We start from the raw sequence: 20,537 nt of genomic DNA, 5'->3' as shown, positions 1-20,537 counted from the left end.
ACTTGCTGAAAATTGTGTTTTCAATTCAATTTATAAACCTCGTTGAAAATCATTGGAATAAAGACTGAAATTACAATACTCACCCGATGGAGAGCAGAATGGAAGCAACGGCGACAGTGATGCGGCGGGTGGGGGCGGCACACAGCAGCGGTGGCAGGAAGAAATAAAGGTTTTTAGGGATTTTGGTATCTTGAACATCACCGGATGCGTCGTCTATGTTGTCACTCTCATATTCGGTCTCTTATGATCTTCATCTTTGCTTCTTTATCCGTAAAACATTCTGATCTAATTGTACCGGTTTCCACTATGCTACCCATCTACCCTTCCATGTTGTGCCTCAATCATAAAAAATAACAACATCCTTGTGCATAATGAATGGAGAGCAGTTGAAGATTATGTAGTTGGAAAAATTGCTCCGATTTATGAAAAGTTATAGTTGCTTCTAAGAGATTTTGAGAAAACCGTGTGAAAAAAATCGTGTGTGAGAGAGAAAGAAAATTGTTATTGTTAAGAGAACAGTGTGAGAGATTATATTTTAATTTTGTGACATTCTGTATAAATTAAATTGAATAAATCCGAATGTTAGTGGGTGAAGTCTGAATGGGTGAATCTTAGTGGGTGAAGGCTGAATAAACAGACGTTAAAATAGAGGAATATTCTGTTAAAAAATTAACGGTAAGTTAGATGCTGTTAAACTGGTTCTTTATATAATATATAGATTATATCTTATAAGTGTTGAATATCCAAAGAGTCTATTAGTAGAGTTTGATATTTGCATAAAAAAGAGTTCAATATCCAGTACTTTTAAAATTAAATTATTTGTTTTAAGAGAAAAATCAATTATGGTTCTTCAAATTGATGATTGTAACACTAAATTACAGATCTTATTAGATGTTTTATTTAAGATGCATATTAAATATCTTTCATTAATCAAATTTGATTATTTTCAAAAAATAATTTAAAGAAAAGAATAATAAAAAAGAAAATAGAGAAAAATAAATGAAAATAGATAGCGTTATAAATTACCGTTTCACAATACATAAATTTATGACGATGAAGCGTAGTCTTCAACCAATAGGTTGGAGGTTGAGTCACCTAAGACTATCCTCATCAGTTACTTTCCCTAATCCAATCATCAATTAAAATATTTATTTATCTCTCTTCCACATACACAATCCAACATTTATCTTATTTCTACTCCCATTAGTGACATTCACATGACCCAAATATTTTTTATATTTTATTTTATTTTTATTCTTATATTAGCCATAATAATTTTAAATGTATTTACAAGATTTTAAAAAATAGAGAAAATATAAATAATTTTTAAAATTCAAATTTTACTTGATCATAAAATGAAAATTACAAGAGTTAAATAAAATTAAAAATACATAAAGCAGATTACAAAATACAAATACATATAAGAAATTTAAATTACAAATACATAATAGAATTTTATTCTTATTTTTATTATAAATAATATTAATAATTAATAAGTATTTAACATTATAGTACTATAATTAAGTGGCACCCAATGAGAGGGTGCCACTTGGAAGTCACTCTTGCATGCCTCAAAGGCGGATAGCCGCCCAAAGTCATGACATCTATATATAATATAAAACACCAGTTTTCTTCCCGCCAATTTAATGGCATTTTTGCAATTATAATGTCAATTAAGGATAAAAGTTTAGAAATTAAAAGAGAGTGGGGTGAGAGGAGAGAGAAAAGTAGAAATGTGAGATAAGTTACGCTTCATCTACTATCATTTTTTCCCACATTTTATCTCTCCTCATTTTCTTATACATTCACCCATTTTTTCTCAATTCCAATTTTTTCTCTCTTCTAACCTATTTTTCATATTTAGATGATTTTCTAAAAATCTTTAAATTTAATTTATGAAAATATATTCGACATGTATCTTAAATTAAAGATCATGACAAGATTTTTAATTTGAAATAAAAATCATTAAATGTGAATTTGAAATAAATAAGTTATTATAATTTAAAATTTTAAAGTGATTATATTTCTCTCTCCTCTTTCTTTTTCTATATTCTTTCATTTTTTTTCTCCCTCTCTCCTTATTCACTCCACGTTATTATATTATCTATATATTAATCTCTCTCCACAAAATTTATCATGTTCTCTTCTCTTTTGATTATAATTATTTTAATTTAATGCAATTAAGGAGAAGGAAATTTCAATATGAATTTGTAAAAAAAATAGTTATTTATCTTAAAATTAGAATTTAAATTGTAATATAGATTTATTTAATAATATGTACAAATTATTTATTTTTTTGTATAAACATATTTGTTGTTATATTTTGTTTTTATATTATTCGTATTTTTTCTATTTTTGTAATTATTTTTGGGCTATTTAAATATGAACTTTTAATAATAATGCAGTTCGTACTTTTAAGAGCCCAAAATTATTATATGACGTCTATTAATATTGTTATTGATAGTTTTAGTGTTATTTGCTCAAAATGAGATTCACTTAAATTATATGCTTTATAATCAGTAAATTTAATTATTATACAATACTCATCAAATTTAATACTTATACTCCTACTCATTAAGTTGATAAATTATCAAATACAAATATTTAAATTAACATAATTTTTTTGTTATTAAGAAACTTACTTTTCAAGAGTAAGTGGCGTGGTTTACACCAATTAAGTATATTTTCTTTACTGAAAATGAAAAACGAGCCTATTGGAGTGAGACGTCTCAAAAAAGAAAACGAACCTATTTGAATGGGACGGAGGGAATAATATATTTATATAAATTAAAATTTTATAAATAAATAAATATATCGTGGCCCGTGCATCGCACAGGAGGATGTACTAGTTGTAATGAATTTCTATTTATTTTATTAATTAAAGTTACCAATGGCTCTAGTCTAAAGGATTAGAGTGTGAGGGTTTTCCCATTCTTTAATTGATAACAATTTTTTTAAAAAATAATATATAGATTTATATAGATAAGCTCAATATAAATAAACTCATTAGCTCAATTGGCTTGAAGAGATAAAAAGGCAATAAGAGGCCCAATATAAATAAATAAGCCCAATTAATTAAATAACTAAGTCCAATGCATTAACCCGTTAAAATATGTTTCTATTTTCTTTTTCCTTTTCTTTTCTATCCTACATCTCTCTTCTTCCCTCTCCCGCGCTTCTCAGTTATCAGTCACCGGTTCTCTCTCTAAAAGAAAAATCAGGCCTCTTCGCCGCCTCCTCTCCCTTCCTAAGATCCGGCGTCTCTTCTCCGTTGACCCCCCTCATCTCTCTATCCAATCACACAACCCCCACTCCTTGCTCTCTCTCACTTAACTAACTCGGCCGTCCGGCGAGAAATTACCGTCACCACCGCTTCCCGCCTCCTCCGGTCGCGCGCGGGCACGCCCTTCCTTGGAGCCTCCGTCCTAGCGCTGCAAGCAGCAGTGCGCGACTGCGCCGCTCCGCCACCCTCTCCTAGACATTTAAGTACGCTTGTTGAAATTGTTGGCCCAATCAAGCCCATTCCTGGTAGCCCATTACCATCACCTAGCCCACAATTGGCAGCCCATCTTCCTTGGTTAAATTGTGGAACCCTAGCTGATATCCTATCACTTGTTCTCTCCTCCCTTCCCTCTGCGTCTTCTGTGTGAAAGAGAGAAGCCTTGCCTGTGCCTTCACCATACCTCCTGTCATCTCCGTGTCTTGGGCGAAGTGTGAACAAGCTTAGTGCTTGTGTGTGTCTTCTTCGTCCGAACTGAGCTATCTCTGCGTGGGTTAGCCTGAGTGAGGTTGAGGGTGATTTGGCAGTGGAGTTGCCGGAACGAGGTGCTGCCGGAGGAGGACTACATTTGGGTTTGAGAGAGACCGAGTTCTGAGCCGAGGAGAGAGCCGCTGCTGCGTCGTCTCGCCAGCTGCCGCTGCTGCGTCGTCTCACCAGCTGCCGCTGCTGCGTCGTCTCGCCAGCTGCTGCTGCGTCGTCTCCGACAGATGCTCCGCGTCGTTTCTGGACAGCCGCTGCTGCTCCGTTTCCGGGCAGCCACTCAGCTGCCCCATCTCTTCTATTTCCTGTTACTTTAGCTCTCTGTTACAGCTGCACCTTCTAACTTAGTCTCTTGGTGTTTTCTCTTTGTGTAGGAAACTAAAGAGCACGTCTAGCTCGAACGATCAGTGAGCTAACGTGTGCGTGGTCTTCGCAAGAGTTCCGTGTGCAGCTGAGCTTCAGGAAAGATTATTAAAATTAGGCTTCGGCGTGCGACAACGGTGAATCGACGGCGGGGCGAGATATCCACAACAGTGGTATCAGAGCCTCGTTAGCCTCGCTGTCGCACCCTCCGCGCCGTGGCTCTCCTTAATCAGCGATCCAGATCGCCGCAGGTATGACGAGGTTTTGATCTTAAGCCTCGCTCTGGTAAATTGGCGAAACCTCCCTGTTGTTTAATTCCTAGAGGCTGCCGACTGGCGCAGCATAGGTTGCAATCTAAATTTCTAGAAAACTGCCAACTGGTGCAGTCTAGGATTGGGACTTTGTTGCTGTTTACCAACTTGCGTTTTTTGTTGTGCTTATGTGAGTAATCTTAAGTGATTATCCTGTGCTAGCACGTGTGTCACAAATTGTGTGTTTTCCCTGTTGAATCTGCTCTGTTCCTTGCTGTTTTACTTTCCGCTGCACTTTCAGATTCTAAAGTGGGATAGTATTTGTGTTCGTTCTCGTGTGTTTGTCTCTCTGTTAAACCAGTGTATTCTTGACTGTTTTACATGGCTTCTGTGAATTTTGGCGTGGCTCCTTTCAATGGAAAAACTGATTTTAGTATCTGGAAGCAGAAAATGAAATGCATTTTAGTCCAACAACATGTGTTTAAGGCTATTGATCATTCATATGCTAAAGATGAAACTGAAGAAAAGAAAGCTGACATGAATGAACTTGCATTTTCATCCATTATTCTCAATTTGTCCGACTCTGTGCTTAGGAAAGTTGGGATGCTTGATTCTGCTAAAGAACTATGGTGTAAATTGGAAGAGTTATATACTGAAACTTCTTTGCCATCAAAAATGTACTTGCTTGAAAAGTTTTTTAGATTCAAACTTGATTTATCTAGAGACATAGATGAGAATCTCGATGTGTTTACTAAACTTGTGCAAGATATCAAGTTAACTGGTGACAAGCATATTGATGATTATACTCCTGTCGTGTTGCTCAACGCTATACCTGATTCATATAGTGATGTCAAGTCTGCTATTAAATATGGCCGTGATAGTATTACTTTGGATACTGTCATTAATTCTTTAAAGAGAAAAGAACTTGATTTAAAGCAAGGGCACGGGGGGAAGCCTGAGGAGAAGGCCATGCATGTTAGGGGTAGGCCTAAAAACAAATTCCAAAAGCATGTTAAGAAAGAAAATGAATCTTGTGATAATAAGAAAGGTCATAGTAGAGGTCGATCTAAGAGTAGATCAAAAGGTGGTCGTAAATGCTATAATTGTGGTGAACCTGGTCATTATGCAAAAGAATGCCCTAAGAAGAAACATGATAATGAGCATGCGAATGTGGCCTCTATGAGTGAGTCTTTGGGTGATGTGTTTGTTGTTACAGATGTAAGTGACTTGCATTTTGCGAACTCTGTGTCCGGATCTCTATGTGAATCTGAATGGCTTGTTGACTCTGGTTGTACCTTTCACATGTCTCCCTTTCGAAATTTGTTTTCAAATTATGAAGAGGTTAAGTTTGGTCATGTGTCTATGGCTAATGAGAAGAAGTGTAATGTGATAGGAACAGGTGATGTCTGCTTAAAATTTGCTTCTGGTAATGTGCTTACTTTAAAGAATGTGAGACATGTTCCTGATCTGTGTTACAACTTGCTTTCATGTGCTGCACTTGAAGATGTAGGTTTAGAGGGGAGATGGGGAAATGGTGTTATGAAGATCATGAAAGGGTCTTTAGTTGTGTTTAAAGCTCAAAAGCAAAATAACCTTTATATATGCCATGCTGAGTCTGTCTCTGATAATGTGAATTGTGTGAATTCTGTGCAAAATGATAAGACTTTACTTTGGCATAATAGGTTAGGTCACATGAGTAATAAAGGGCTTGAAATCCTCAAGAAGGATGGTGTGTTTGGTAATGATAAACTGTCCACTGTGCCGTTTTGTGACTCGTGTGTACTAGGCAAGCAATCACGTGTGCAATTCCCTGCATCTTCGTTCCCTAATCTGTCTAAGTGCTCCACTGTGCTTGAATACCTGCATGCGGATGTGTGGGGCCCTTCTTCTATTCCTACACATGGTGGGAATAGATATTTTCTCTCTGTGATTGATGATTTCTCTAGGAAGGTTTGGATTTTTCTTTTGAAAAATAAATCTGATGTGTTTGAAAAGTTCAAAAATTGGAAAAACCTTATTGAGAATCAAACTGGAAAGAAAATAAAAGCCTTAAGAACTGATAATGGCCTTGAATTCTGCAATAAATTGCTTGATGACTTGTGTGTTGAGTCTGGTATTAAGCGCCATAGATCTGTGCCCTATACACCTCAACAAAATGGGGTGGCTGAGAGAATGAATAGAACCTTGTTAGAAAAGGTGAGAAGTATGCTCGCTACCTCTGGTATGTCAAAGAGTTTTTGGGGTGAAGCTGTTCATACAGCTACTTATTTGGTAAACAGGTCCCCATCTGTACCTTTACAGGGTCGATGCCCTGAAGTTGTTTTTTCTGGTAAGCCTATTGATTTGTCTAATTTAAAAGTGTTTGGTTGTGCTGCGTTTGTGCATCAAAAAGGTGATAAACTTGAACCTAGGTCTAAAAAATGTGTTTTCTTAGGCTACCCTGAAGGGGTCAAAGGTTATAGATTGTGGAATAGAAGTGAACCTGGCTATAAGACAATTGTGAGCCGTGATGTGATTTTTAATGAGTTTGAATTTCCATGTTTAAATGCTCAAATGTCTGCTTCTACTTCTAATCCTGAGACTGCTCCAAGTGAGGTGGAGCAATTACGTGTTTTACCTTCTTTTGATGATTTATCTGTTGAACGTGCTAATGAACCTGTGTTAGATGATCAAAATGAAAATGGTTTGCCTAATTTACATGCTGAAAATGCTCATGAAGATGTGATTAATGAAGATGTGCATGATTATCAATTGACTAGGGATAGACCTAGAAGGACCATTAAACCACCTGAAAAGTTTAATGATTTTGAAATGGCCTTGTTTGCTTTCAATATGTTTGAAAACATTGATAATCAAACACCTGCTTCTCTTCATGAAGCTAAGCAATCGAAAAATTGGAACCAGTGGTTAAATGCTATGAAAAGTGAAATGAGATCTCTTCGTGCGAACGATACTTGGATTCTTGTGCCTTATGATGATTCTTACTCTGTTATTGATTGTAAGTGGTTGTTCAAGATTAAAAGTGAGATTGAATCAATTAGGTACAAAGCTAGGTTAGTTGCTAAGGGATATACTCAAAAAGAGGGGATTGATTATACGGAAATCTTTGCTCCTGTTGTGAAATTTACCACTGTGCGTATTATGCTTGCTCTTGTTGCTCATTTTGGTTGGGAAATGAAGCAAATGGATGTGACTACTGCTTTCTTGCATGGTGATTTGGATAAACCTATTTATATGAAACAGCCCGAGGGGTTCGTTGACCCTGAAAAACCAAATCATGTGTGTTTGCTTAAGAAGGCCTTATATGGACTAAAACAGTCACCTAGACAATGGAACATTAGGTTTGATAAATGCATGAAGTCTTTAAAGTTTGAAAGAAGTGAGCATGACCATTGCCTGTACTTTAAAGATCTCAACTCTGTGCCTATGTTCTTGCTTATCTACGTGGATGACATGTTGCTTATTAGTCCTTGTCTCGAGTCCATCAAGCATATTCAAAAATGTCTGAGTGATAATTTTGAAATGAAAGACCTAGGAGATGCTAGTAAAATTCTAGGCATGAACATTGTTAGGGATAGAAAGCGTTCTACCCTTGTGTTAAACCAGACTTCCTATGTAAAAAAGGTTTTGAGTAAATTTTCTATGTTTAACGCTAAACCTGTGGATGTGCCTCTTGCTTCTCACTTCGAGTTAAGTAAGAAACAGTCTCCAAAGACTGCTTCTGAAATGGATGCTATGAAAAAAGTGCCATATTCAAATGCCATTGGATCTGTGATGTATTTGATGATTAGTACTAGGCCTGATATTGCTTATGCTGTGAGTGTGCTTAGTCGTTATATGTCTAATCCTGGCATGCCTCATTGGGATGCCTTGAAGTGGCTTCTTCGTTTTTTAAAATCCTCCATGAATATAGGCTTAAATTTTTCTAAGTGCCCTGATGGTGTGAAACTTGTTGGATATGTTGATTCTAATTATGCTAATAATAGAGATAATAGGAAATCCACCACATCCTATGTGTTTACTCTATGTGGTTCTTGCATTAGTTGGAAATCTCAACTTCAAAGCATTGTTGCTTTATCCACGACTGAATCTGAATACGTTGCAGCCACAGAAGCTATAAAGGAAGCTATTTGGCTTAAAGGCCTTTTATCTGAACTCCGCCGTATCTACCAGCACCGCTTCCGCCGTCACCTCCTCACTTGTCAGCGCAGGCCACCAGCTGCAAAGCGTCGCCTGCGCAACCTCCTCGGCTTTTCACCCCACCACTGCCTTTCTGTCGCACAAATTGGTACCTACTTATTTGATTTTCAATTACATACGAGTTTACTATCAATGTATGTTGTTTTGGATTTGTGGTGTTTCTTCGTAACGTTTCCTCGTTGAAATGTTGTTGTAGTCTGCGACCACTTCGCATAACTTAAATTTGTTTCGAGTTAAGGCGATGGAGAAACTCTTTCAACTCCAAAGATGGAATCCAAGCCCACACTTTCTGGTAATATATGTGCGCGCACACACATACAGAGAGAGTATTTGACAACCTTCTGTTTATTTATTTGTTATGATATTTTCACTATGATTATGAGCATATTTTATTTCACTCTACTGTTTTCGGAAAGATGCTAGCGTCACTGTCACACAAGAAGGATTTATCTTTGCTTGGCATTGGGCTGCAGGAATTGGGGTGAGGTGATGGTTTTGTCCAATTTATAAGTTTCATTTTCGAGTGTTGGACAACTGGGAGTCTAAAGTTAATATCGGAATAGTAAGATATCTATTTGTAGATTATATGGCTCCTTACTGTATGGAAATGGTTTGCCTTATACAAATGCTTACCTACTTTGAAAATAAATAAGTAAATTATTTATTTTATTATTTTATGAAGATTCACAATTGTTTCTACGGGAGGAACTGCATCAGCTTTAGAAGGTGCTGGTGTGGCTGTTACCAAGGTGGAGGAACTCACTCAATTCCCTGAAATGGTAAGCGTTTTTGTCATACTTCATTAGACATTGAATCCATTTAGTTGTAAGGTCCTTCAAGAAACTCATATAATTAGAGAGATTAGGCCTTTCCCCTGTCACTTAAAAAACTGGAAACCAAACTAAATCCAGTTTTCTGGTGAAGATAAATCAATAATTGATGAATGCAATACATGTTGTTCCCTGTCTGTTGTGAACTGCTTTATATATTGACTGTTTTTGGAACTGTATTAAAGCTTGATGCAGTGTCCATGGTTATTCAGAGAGATATTAATGTTGGTTTTCCAGCTTGTCTTTGATGAGCTTAATGACCAGTCATGTTGATGTGTTCTAACATTGTTGTCTCTTATACTTGTCTTCATCCATTACAGCTTGAGGTCGTGTAAAAACTTTACATCCTAATGTTCATGGAGGTATTCTTGCAAGAAGAGATCAAGAGTCTCACATGGAAGCCTTGAATAATCATGGAATCGGTGAGTTGGCAGTTTTCTATGTGGTCAAGTCTTTATTGAAAAGCTGTGTAATTTCAACTTTTCACCCTATATTCATAAGCTGATTCTCGTTTCTCTGTAGGTACATTTGATGTGGTAGTTGTGAACTTATATCCCTTCCGTGACAAGGTTTCCGCTTCTACTGGGATTTCTATTGAAGATGGAATTGAGCACATTGACATTGGTGGACCTGCCATGATAAGAGCAGCCACAAAGGTTATCCGGGCTTAACTATTCTTGTTAACAGCATAACTTTAGTTAGATATCCATTTCAAGATCTAGTGCAATAGAAACCGATGTTTGTTATTAGCACATTAGTCTTACAAAACTCATGGTCTTTGTTTCTTATTCCTGTTTCTAATTCCCTTCTTCTTATTGACAGAATCATCAGGATGTTTTGGTCGTAGTTGACTCCAGTGATTACCCCGAACTCCTAGAGTATCTCAAAGAAGGGCAGAACGACGAGCAATTTCGAAGAAAGGCTAGCCTGGAAGGCCTTTTAGCATGTCGCTTCGTATGATGCTGCTGTTTCAGAATGGTTGTGGAAGCAGACTGAGGGAGGTACTAACTACTCTTCAATAGATACTAAAATCACATTACACCAAATTTGCCGTTTTTCACATATAATTTTCCCTTCCTCCAAAAGGAAGCATATAAAAAGTTTGATAAATCATAAATGTCCGAGTTTGTGGTTTTGTGACCATAAGATTCTTTGTAGATAAATTTCCTCTCAGCCTGACTGTACCTTTGTCCCTTGGCTTCGGTGTGGTGAAATCCTCATAAGGAGGCTGCATTTTATGTTGATAAGTCTGTAGCAGAGGTCAATGCTGATGGCATCGCAACTTCTATAACACCATGGGAAGGTATAACTCCATAGACCATAGTAAGTCCGTGTGTATGTTGTATGTGTACATATGTTAAATGGCCTCATCTAAAGCCGTATGTGTTAGAAAGGAGAATTATTTAATGATGTGATTATTTATGACAGTGTGATGCTATAATAAAAGTATTTCAATCGATTTGACCATCCAACTCGACTTTCAAGCCAAATGCGGTTGGGCTATTCAATTCGATTTGTGCCTACAAATTTATCTATTTTTGCTAGGATTGTAAACCGACACAGCTACTTCTAAGCTATTCGAGATTTGGTTAAGAAAAAAGTTCGTTTGAAATTTGATTAGATAGTAAACGAGCCGAGCTTGATCTTGATTTCAAGCTCAATAATTTTATCGAGCCGAGCTCGAGTCTGATAGCATCTGGCTCGTTAACCTTTCGTACATGTTCGAACTCGATTGTTTGCCAATATGTTTGCGAGCATGTTCATAAACCTTCAATCGAGTTAGTAACATATTAATTATGAAAAAAAATTCAAAATTTTTAACGATTTCAAACTCGAACATCATGTATACGAATATCTTACGAGTCGAGCTCGAGCTTGAGCTCAAACTCGAATCCGATATTATACAGTATTACAGAAGGCGAGTTCAAACCGAACTCGAACTCGAGCTCGATAAGTGGGTGACGAGTCGAGCTCGAACAACAAGATAAAATTCGAGCTCGAACACCCGAATATTAAAACGAGCTGATCTCGAGCCCGCTAAAACTCGGCTCAACTCGTTACAATCCTAATTTTTGCTATAAATTTTGTGTCCTAGCCATTTTTTTCCCCAGTCTATTCGGATCAAATTCTTTGATTTTTGAATAGAACTAATGTCCCTAGTAGTAGCGATTTTTTTATTAATTCCTAAGGGAAGCGGTGCAAATTTCAATTTGTAAACAGCTAAGTTTAGGATTTAAATCTCATCGTTTCCCCTTCCCCAAATCAAATATATATGATCAGTATAATTAATGCATCAACTACAAAAAATAATGCATTCAATATGAAAATTAATACACTCGAAAAAAAATTACTTTCTCCGAAGTTTGAACACAATTGATGCATTCATTGTTGATCTTAATCATTAAAGGTCTAAAATAGTTATTTGTTTTAATATTATTTAGTGATTTTTACTTGAAACTCTTCTGGTATGGTATTGTATATATTGTAGAAGAAAAGAATTAGAAAGTTCACTACACTAATAAGTAACATAGGATGTCGTTGGGGAGTGTACCACAAAATCTAACGATATAGGGAACGAAAATAAGATGAGTTAAAAAGAGAGAGAGTGAGTGATTAATTTTGTCAAACAATCTTTTACTTTTGTGAGAATAACAAAAGCCCAGCCACGCGTGGGAAAATTCATCTTAATCCATTCCCTTCCATTCACTTCCTATATTCCCTCAGAAAAATATTAAACACTACCTAATTGGCTGCAATTATCATTTCTTATTTCCTAATTACCGTTTACTATTGCTGCCCACCTCCCCACTAAGTGAAAAAAAATCAGAATCTCTCCACCACTCGGTAATTTCTAGCTAAGGTAGAATTAATTCTTCAATAGGGACATTTTGATTTACACCACAAAATTCGAAAAGGAAGTTTTTATGAACATTTAGAAAGAAAAAAAAAAAAATCATTCAAATTCATGATCTTCTCTCTTTAAAAAGATTTGGTTGATAATACGCCACACATCTACATCACTATGTGATGTAAGTTCACAACTCCTTTTGTATTGCACCCTTTTTGTCGAAAGATAATTTACATTGACCAAAAAAGAATCACAGTAGTATTATTTATACATATGTATTATTATAGGGTATTATTATTTTATCTATTTTTATGTATTTAAATTAATTGTGGCCGGTGTATTCTTGACCAAATTCCTGCTTGTTCCGTATCTGGAATCAACCCAACTCATTGTTGACTCTCTTTCTAGAATAAGAGCTGTTTAATTAACGACGACTACCATTAATTTTCTCTAAAGAAAGACCCAAAATTAAACGTGACAGAATAATATAAATTTTGTGACTAAGGGGGGTGTATTCGTTGTGGATTTCCACAGACTTTAAAAAGTCCATGGAATTTAAATTCCATGGAATTCACATAGATTCCAGACGACTTTCAAAGAATTCGTGGTTGGATTTCACCCCGATTTTCACTGATTTTCGAAGACTTTACGAGATAATTTTGGAATTGAATTCCATGAAACCATCGCCCGCAGAGAACCAGCGCCCGCTAAAAGAGACCCAACGCCCGCGGAGTTCCAGCACCCGCTGGAAACCCAGCGAGCGCTGGAAACCCATGCAATTGATACCACCCTTTTTTTGGTTTAGCCTTGTAGTTCAGGATTTTAGGATTCCAGATACGCAACCGATAGTTAATTCCTTTTCTCCGTACAACTTAGGCATGGGAGAAGGCTGCCTTTGTCTCTATCTTTTCTTGTTTATGCTGCTTGTAAAATGAGATGTACTTTTGGTAGACATCCTTCATGGTAGGTGTCTAATCAATATTACTTTGTTGTATAAAACACTTTAACTATGGATGCCTAAAATCCTGACACTCTCAACGATCGCTGGCTTCCAGCGCTCGCTGGCTTCTTGGCCGCGGGCGCTGGAACTCAGCGCTCGCTTAAAATTTCATGGATTTCAATTCTCGTGGTTCTTGGCCGGATTTCATCGTGTGTATTTTTTGAATGAAATCCATGAAAGTCATTCCGGATTTTAAGTCAATGGAATAACGAATACACCTAGATTTGTATGGATTTTAAAAAGTCTTAAACGAATACAGCCAGATTTATATGGACTTTTAAAAGTCTTGAACGAATACACCCAGATTTCTGCAGACTTTTAAAAGTCTTGAACGAATACACCCAGACTTTTAAAATTCATAGAAATCCATCAAATTCCACAACGAATACACCCCTCTAACTATCATATCATATAGTACTATGTTTTGTAGCTACACAGATTAATTGCGGGAAGAAATTAAAAATAAATAAAAGTATATATAGCTTGTAAATAGTAGCGATCTCTTATTTGGTTCGCTATTGTAACTTGATGATTTTTTTTTCGTAGTTATTTGTGTGGTTAGTTTGAAGATTATGATCAGTGGGAATATTAATTAACAAACTACGCCATTTTAATGAATTAATTATGTTAAATGGATAGCCAAGTTGGGGTAGGCCCACGTGTTTACCAAAATGTAAAGAAGTCAAATTATTCCCGCGAATATTGAACTGATGTTGACTAAATACTTATGTTTTTTGCGAAGCCCAACTTACATAAAGAAATATTCCGCACTTATATATCACTATGTATATATGTTGATTGAAATTGACCATTAGTTTCATCGTACCTTGACGTAGTTCTTATGATCACTAAAACAAAAATTCAACATCGAGCAACTGCAAGTTTCCCTCAATATTAAAATAAAAATAAAAAATAATCATAAGTAGTTGCTATTCCATATATATGAGTGGAGCGAGTGATATAGTCCATTTTTGGCAAAACAAAAGAAAATTATGGTTAGATGATGAATCTAGCAGAAAATATCGTGCAATTAATGCAAATTAAACACAACCAATAATAGCATCAAAATTATAAACATATCATAGAATATAAAATTGATTTCAGATATGAGTACAAGATCTATCAGACAATCTGACACGACTATATTAATTAAAGATTGAAGGGGCAAAGGCCTAGGGCCCCAAAATTTGAGGGGCCCTGAATTTCAGAATTAATTTCATATGTAGTATAATTTTCAATTCATTAAAATATATTATTGTTATTGATTTTGAAAAATTATTTTTTAAATTGCAAGTATTATAAGTTTGTTAAAATTTTGTGTTGCTTTCTTAATGTTTTTATTGCATAACAATTTTATGGATTGAAAATGAGGTGTTGGGAATACTTGATATTGAAGATGTTACTTCTCAGAATGCTATAAATTATAATTAATTACTTCAACAATTATTTGATCATTATTTTGTAATTTATGACATTTTATAAATTAAAGTTATGTAGTCCCACAAGTGTAGAAGATGATAGTGTGCTATGTATAGTTAACAAAATAAATCTAGAAACTTCATTTTTCAAGGGACCCCTTTTTTCGTTTTCTTCTAGGACCTCCAAAATGTCAGGGCCGACCCTGATTAGAACCACTATAATGGAATATAATTAAACTATTAATATTTATTGGGTGAAGAAAATATCTAGTTACCTACTATAAAAGGGCCTATACGATGGAGGAATTACAGTCGTGCAACCTCGTATCTTTACCACATCTTTGTTTAGATAGATGGAAGCCACAAATTTGGAAGCCACAAATGGCATCTTAGGTGAGAGTGATAATAATAAAGAAGAGATTTTAAGCGTGAAAAAAGGTGCATGGTCTTCTCATGAAGATTCTCTACTCATCAACTACATCGTCATTCATGGCGAAGGCCGTTGGAATTTTGTTGCTCGAGACTCAGGTATATATCTGCACCCTAATTTCTTATACATACTACACACATGCATGCATGAATTAATGCACATTTTGCATGTTAATATATAGTATAATTTACGAAAAAAAAAAAAAAAAATTAAAGGGTTGAGGCGAACGGGGAAGAGCTGTAGATTGAGATGGAAAAACTACTTACAACCAAATGTGCGACGAGGGAATTTCACACTTGAGGAGCAGCTTCGTATTATGGAGCTTCACTGCCTCTATGGAAATCGGTATGTCTATATATATTTGAATTTCTAATTAAATGATAAATTTTTTGTAATTCATATGAGTTGATGAAGAAGTTTGAACTAATTAACGAAGGTGGTCGAGAATAGCCAAATTCTTGCCTTATCGAACAGACAACGAGATCAAGAACTATTGGAGAAGTCGAGTTGTGAATCATGCAAAGCAGCTGAAATTCGACACGAACAGCGCCGAGTTGAGGGAGTTCGGCCGTGACATTTGGCTGTCTGAGAAAATTGATGCATCCCAGTCCCAGTGTAATACTAATAATGTTGAAGATGAGATACTGATGAATCACGAGGAGGCGCTACAGATGGATTATTGGGGCAATCTGTGTGACAATATTATTCCGTTGGAGATCATAGAAGCCAATCAAATTGCAGCTACGGATAATTTATCTGAGCATAGTGGTTGTGGACTTTATAGTTCCACGTTGTTCCAACAACAGAGCCATGGTCTTGGTAGTGTTGATGGAAGTGATCATAATCCATGCTGCTTCACTTGTGGGGAATTATCAAATATGCTATTGAGTGATGATTACTTACTTTAATTTAAGGAGCTAGCGTTCATGAATAATTAGATGTAATATATATATATATATATATATATATAAATGGGACTGCAGAAGTTGGAAAATGGTACATGTTGTGTTTCATCTTCGATTAGTTCTCGTATAATTTGTAACCCATGTACATGCATGTATATCTGTCATTTATTCCAACACTACCAAGGCACACGATTTGTATCATATATATAAATTTGACTGATATATGGAATTTACTTGTAAAATCTGGTTCTATTTTTCAGACAAAAGTAATTATACATGATGCATGTGGATCAAAAGAATGATCCTTAATGAGATTAGAATATTACTCTATCCACACCCATGTATACTAATTAACAAATTAGGCTTTTGACTTTGGATGTGGTTTTAATTTAGAAGGTAGAAGTGCCCTTGTGTTGTAGGGTAGTATAATATAGTATCCCCACCATGAGAGGATGTTGAGAAATGGATTACAGCTACGGTGCACTCATCATTTGTTGCTATCACCACCATCTGCTTCATGCACCATTAATTTTCTTCAAGCTTGTCGTAACCATATGCGTAAATGGGGACAATTTTTGGGACCTCTACCTCACCACCTAAAATGTCGTGTATATGACTAAAATATCCCTCAACTACTAAAATATACTATGATGTGGAAAGTTCATTCAGATGTTCGATTCCTCGTGTCAACATGATCAGACCGTAAAATTTGTACTAAAAATCAAAAGATTAATTAATTAAACATATATGTGTGAGCTCGAATAAAATAATCCTGTCTTTCTACAAGTATTAGTTGGCCATGAAATTAAAACTAGAGATTATCTCAAAAAAAAAAAAAAAAAAACTAGAGATGTAAGAATTAATGTAGATGAAATTGATCGTTAATATTGTTATGTCTTGAATTTTCCGCTTCGCAGTACGGGGGTCTCGCTGTTTGTGGATGTAGCCAATTTGGTGAACCACGTAAATCTGTGTCTTTTTTTACGTTTTCTGTTTGATTGTGCTCTTTAATCCTATTATGTCACAATAGTTAATTATATATGAATGTTGTTTAAGTAACTCAATTTAAAAGGCGGTGTTAGATTGTGAGTAGGAACCTGTGAATGAGATGAATTTTGTTCCATCCACCATATATGCACCAATTTGAAAGTTGAATTCAAGAGGGGTATTAATGTAAAAGTGTGAATCAATCAAGAATGTCATTCTCATAACCCATACGTTATAGCACTAGTATTTGTAGTACCCATATTTGTTGTTCATGCAGCTGGCTGTCCTAGCTAATTTCCTACACACAAACATCATGCCTCTTAGTCTTAGATTCACCATTAATCTCTTCTTCCTCTTATGCCCAATCATAGTTCGCTCCGACGCCCACGCGGACTTGGACGCGTGGGTTTCGTGGCACGTCCGACGTCACAAGCAGCAGAAATCCGTAGCCGTTACCCAAGAACTGAACGACTTGAGGTGGAAGGCCGAGTCGAATAGAATGGAAGTGAGCGTGAGCCAGGATGGGAGCGCCGATTTCATCACCATAAATGACGCGCTCAACACCATTCCTCTTCACAATACTCGTAGGGTTGTCATACGCATAAATTCCGGCCTCTACAGGTATATATAAATATATATGTGTGTTTTAAGTTAATTTGTGTATGTTGTTAATTATACTATATAGTATTAAACTTGTATATATGAAGAGATTAAATTGATGAAGAGAAAAGGTGAATATCCCAAAAACAATGAGTTTCGTGACGTTGGTGGGAAATGCGAGTGACCCTCCGACTATCACCGGAAACGACACCGCATCGACGGTGAGAGGAAGAGATGGGACGCCGCTGAGGACATTTCAAAGTGCTACTGTTGCCGTTGATGCTGATTATTTTACGGCAATCAACGTCAAATTTGAGGTCATCATCTCCCGCTCCACCTATTTAACTTGCTTTCTATATATATTAGGGGGTGTGTTTGCTTTGAAGTATAAGAAAGAGATAAGCTATATTTACCCACTTATAATATCTCGTTTGCTTTGATGTATGAAAAAATATGGGCAGGTTGTATAATTTTTCGAGCAGCACATTATCTCTTGGGAAAATGATAATTTTATACCACCTGATAAGGATTGGATAAATATATATTATCTTATAAATTAAATAAGATTTAAAAAATGTGATTCCCACTTTAAATGATAAATTTATACATCATTATATTATCACTTCGTTTATAGAGATAAAAAGGCAAACATATATTATTTTTTCAAATGTTTCAAAAATAATTCCCACTCGCTATAATATATTACTCCACACACACATTGCTAGTAATTTTATAATTTTATACATAGATTCGTAATCCACGGGAAACAATACAAAATATAATTATATTAATTAGAAGTTGTCTTCTATTAAATGACACTGACCGAGGAGGAACTACTATATATACAAATAAGCATTTACTAATCATATTATGCTCCAAAAAATGCACTTAAACAAAATTAATTTTCCCATTAAATAATTGGAACTTCTCCCGGATATCAAGTGTCGGCGCTCCTATCACGTGAGACAGATTTATTTATTTATTCATTAGCAATTCAAAAAACTAAGGAATTATTTCCCAAATTCAAATTACCTTGAATTGATTCCTATTCACATGATGGTACTGCAATCGGAAAATTTGACGCTATGCCATGATAAACTCAAAAGAAAAACTCTCCCGTGAGGGTGTACGTACGTGCGGCCAAATCAGTCCGGTCCATCGTTTGTTTGTTTTTTTATTCGTCTCGTCTCATTCGATAAAGTATTTTCTTTTGTCTTAAAAACATTATTCATATGCATTAAAGGTATTAATTATTTGTAATTTATCATTTATTTTTACACAAAACATTATTTACTTTTATTAAAAAAAAAATAAGTATTTGAGAAGTATCATTTGTACATAAGAAAAATATCATTTGCATTCATTAAAATTATCCCTTGTAAATTTGTAATGCCTCGTTCATTTTTATACTAATAACGTATTATTTAATTTTATAAAAAATATTATTTGCATTTAAAAGAAAAATCTTTAATACGCATGATTTCATTTGTTATTAATAAAAGTGTCATTTATATAATCGTAATCGGAGGCGCAGAACACGGCGCCGCACGTGGTGGGGACGAGGGGCGGACAGGCGGCGGCGCTGCGTATATCGGGGACGAAGGCGGCGTTCTACAACTGCAGCTTCTACGGCAGCCAAGACACCCTCTACGATCACAAGGGCCTTCACTACTTCAACAATTGCTTCATTCAAGGCTCCGTCGACTTCATCTTCGGCTACGGCACATCGCTCTACGAGGTGACTCCTCCTCTTTGGGCCTCAAAAGCCCATTAACATCAAGGCCCATCATCCATCCAACCCAATAAATTTAATTTCCTTTTGGGCATGCAGAATTGCTATTTGAAGTCGGTGACGCAGAAGGTGGCGTCGGTCACAGCTCAAAAGCGGTCGAACTCGTCGATTGGGAGCGGATTTTCGTTCAAGAATTGTACGGTGACGGGGAGCGGGTCCATCTATTTGGGAAGGGCATGGGGAGATTATTCGAGAGTCGTGTTTTCCTACACGTTTTTGGATAAAATCGTGCTTCCCCAAGGATGGAGCGACTGGGGCAAGAAATCCCGCGACCAGTAAGTCGGAATTAAATCTATATAATTAATTAATTAAGTGAAAGCAGTAATTAATTAATTGATAATATGTGTGTGTGTGTGTAGGAAAGTGTATTATGGTGAATATAAATGTAGCGGAGGAGGGGCTAACGTGACGGGGCGTGTAGCGTGGGCGAGGGTGCTCACAGACGAAGAGGCCATGCCATTTATTGGCACTTATTATATTGATGGCGACACTTGGCTTATAAACCCTTCTACCTATCACCTTTGACTTTTTTGAAACCCCAAATTTATCTTCTCTTTCATTTATTGGTACTCTATCACTGAATTTCATCATTCCATTTCTAATGATAAAATGTTGATGGGATTGAAAATACTCCATATGTGTACTTGGAATTGAAGTGATCTTAATGTTGATGGGATTGAAAATACTCCATGTGTACTTGGAGTTGAAGTGATCTTAATTTGAAGTCGTATACATACGATGGTATATTTATTTTTTATTTTGTCATCGAGAATTGGATCTCCATGTGCAAGTGCAAGTGCAATATCGCTAATATAACTTACTATTCTCTCCGTCTCTAAAATAAGTTTCTCTTTAAGGACAGCACGGGTTTTAAGAAAATATTGTAAAGTGTATTGGAGAAAAAGTATTATAATTATTATTGGAAGTTATGAAAATGTATTGGGAGTGGTGAAAAAGTGAAAAGTAAGAATAAATAAGTATTATAAGTGGTGGGATATTTGTTCAAAAATGGAAAGAAAAGAAAGAGAAACTTATTTGGGGGACGTCCCAAAAAAGAAAAAGAGGAACTTATTTCAGGGACGGAGGGAGTATTAATTAGTAGCCAACCGAGGCCTCCCTAATATAACTTACTCCTTCCGTCTCAATCTAATAG

At 35.9% G+C, this 20,537-nt stretch overlaps 2 protein-coding genes and 1 pseudogene across 2 annotated transcripts; all 3 read left to right on the top strand.

Annotated features, from left to right (window-relative positions):
* The first annotated feature begins 8,874 nt into the window (after positions 1-8,874).
* On the top strand, positions 8,875-10,861 carry LOC131000407 (uncharacterized; annotated as a pseudogene).
* Positions 10,862-14,989: 4,128 nt separating this feature from the next.
* LOC131000405 (transcription factor MYB108-like) lies at positions 14,990-16,018 on the top strand. The gene is made up of 3 exons (XM_057926292.1): positions 14,990-15,198; positions 15,316-15,445; positions 15,537-16,018. Exons 1-3 carry the CDS (start codon positions 15,024-15,026, stop codon positions 16,006-16,008), a joined length of 777 nt encoding a protein of 258 aa, XP_057782275.1. The 5' UTR covers positions 14,990-15,023; the 3' UTR covers positions 16,009-16,018.
* Positions 16,019-17,245: 1,227 nt separating this feature from the next.
* On the top strand, positions 17,246-20,120 carry LOC131000404 (probable pectinesterase 53). Its single transcript, XM_057926291.1, has 5 exons — positions 17,246-17,613; positions 17,717-17,909; positions 19,127-19,330; positions 19,424-19,659; positions 19,744-20,120. The coding sequence occupies exons 1-5, from the start codon at positions 17,264-17,266 to the stop codon at positions 19,907-19,909; spliced, it is 1,149 nt and encodes a 382-aa protein (XP_057782274.1). The 5' UTR covers positions 17,246-17,263; the 3' UTR covers positions 19,910-20,120.
* Positions 20,121-20,537: the final 417 nt, after the last annotated feature.

Source organism: Salvia miltiorrhiza, chromosome 8 (assembly GCF_028751815.1).
Source record: "Salvia miltiorrhiza cultivar Shanhuang (shh) chromosome 8, IMPLAD_Smil_shh, whole genome shotgun sequence".
Taxonomy (NCBI): Eukaryota; Viridiplantae; Streptophyta; class Magnoliopsida; order Lamiales; family Lamiaceae; genus Salvia; species Salvia miltiorrhiza.
The sequence above is the reverse complement of the archived record's forward strand: the minus strand, read 5'-3'. Positions and strand labels throughout refer to the sequence as shown.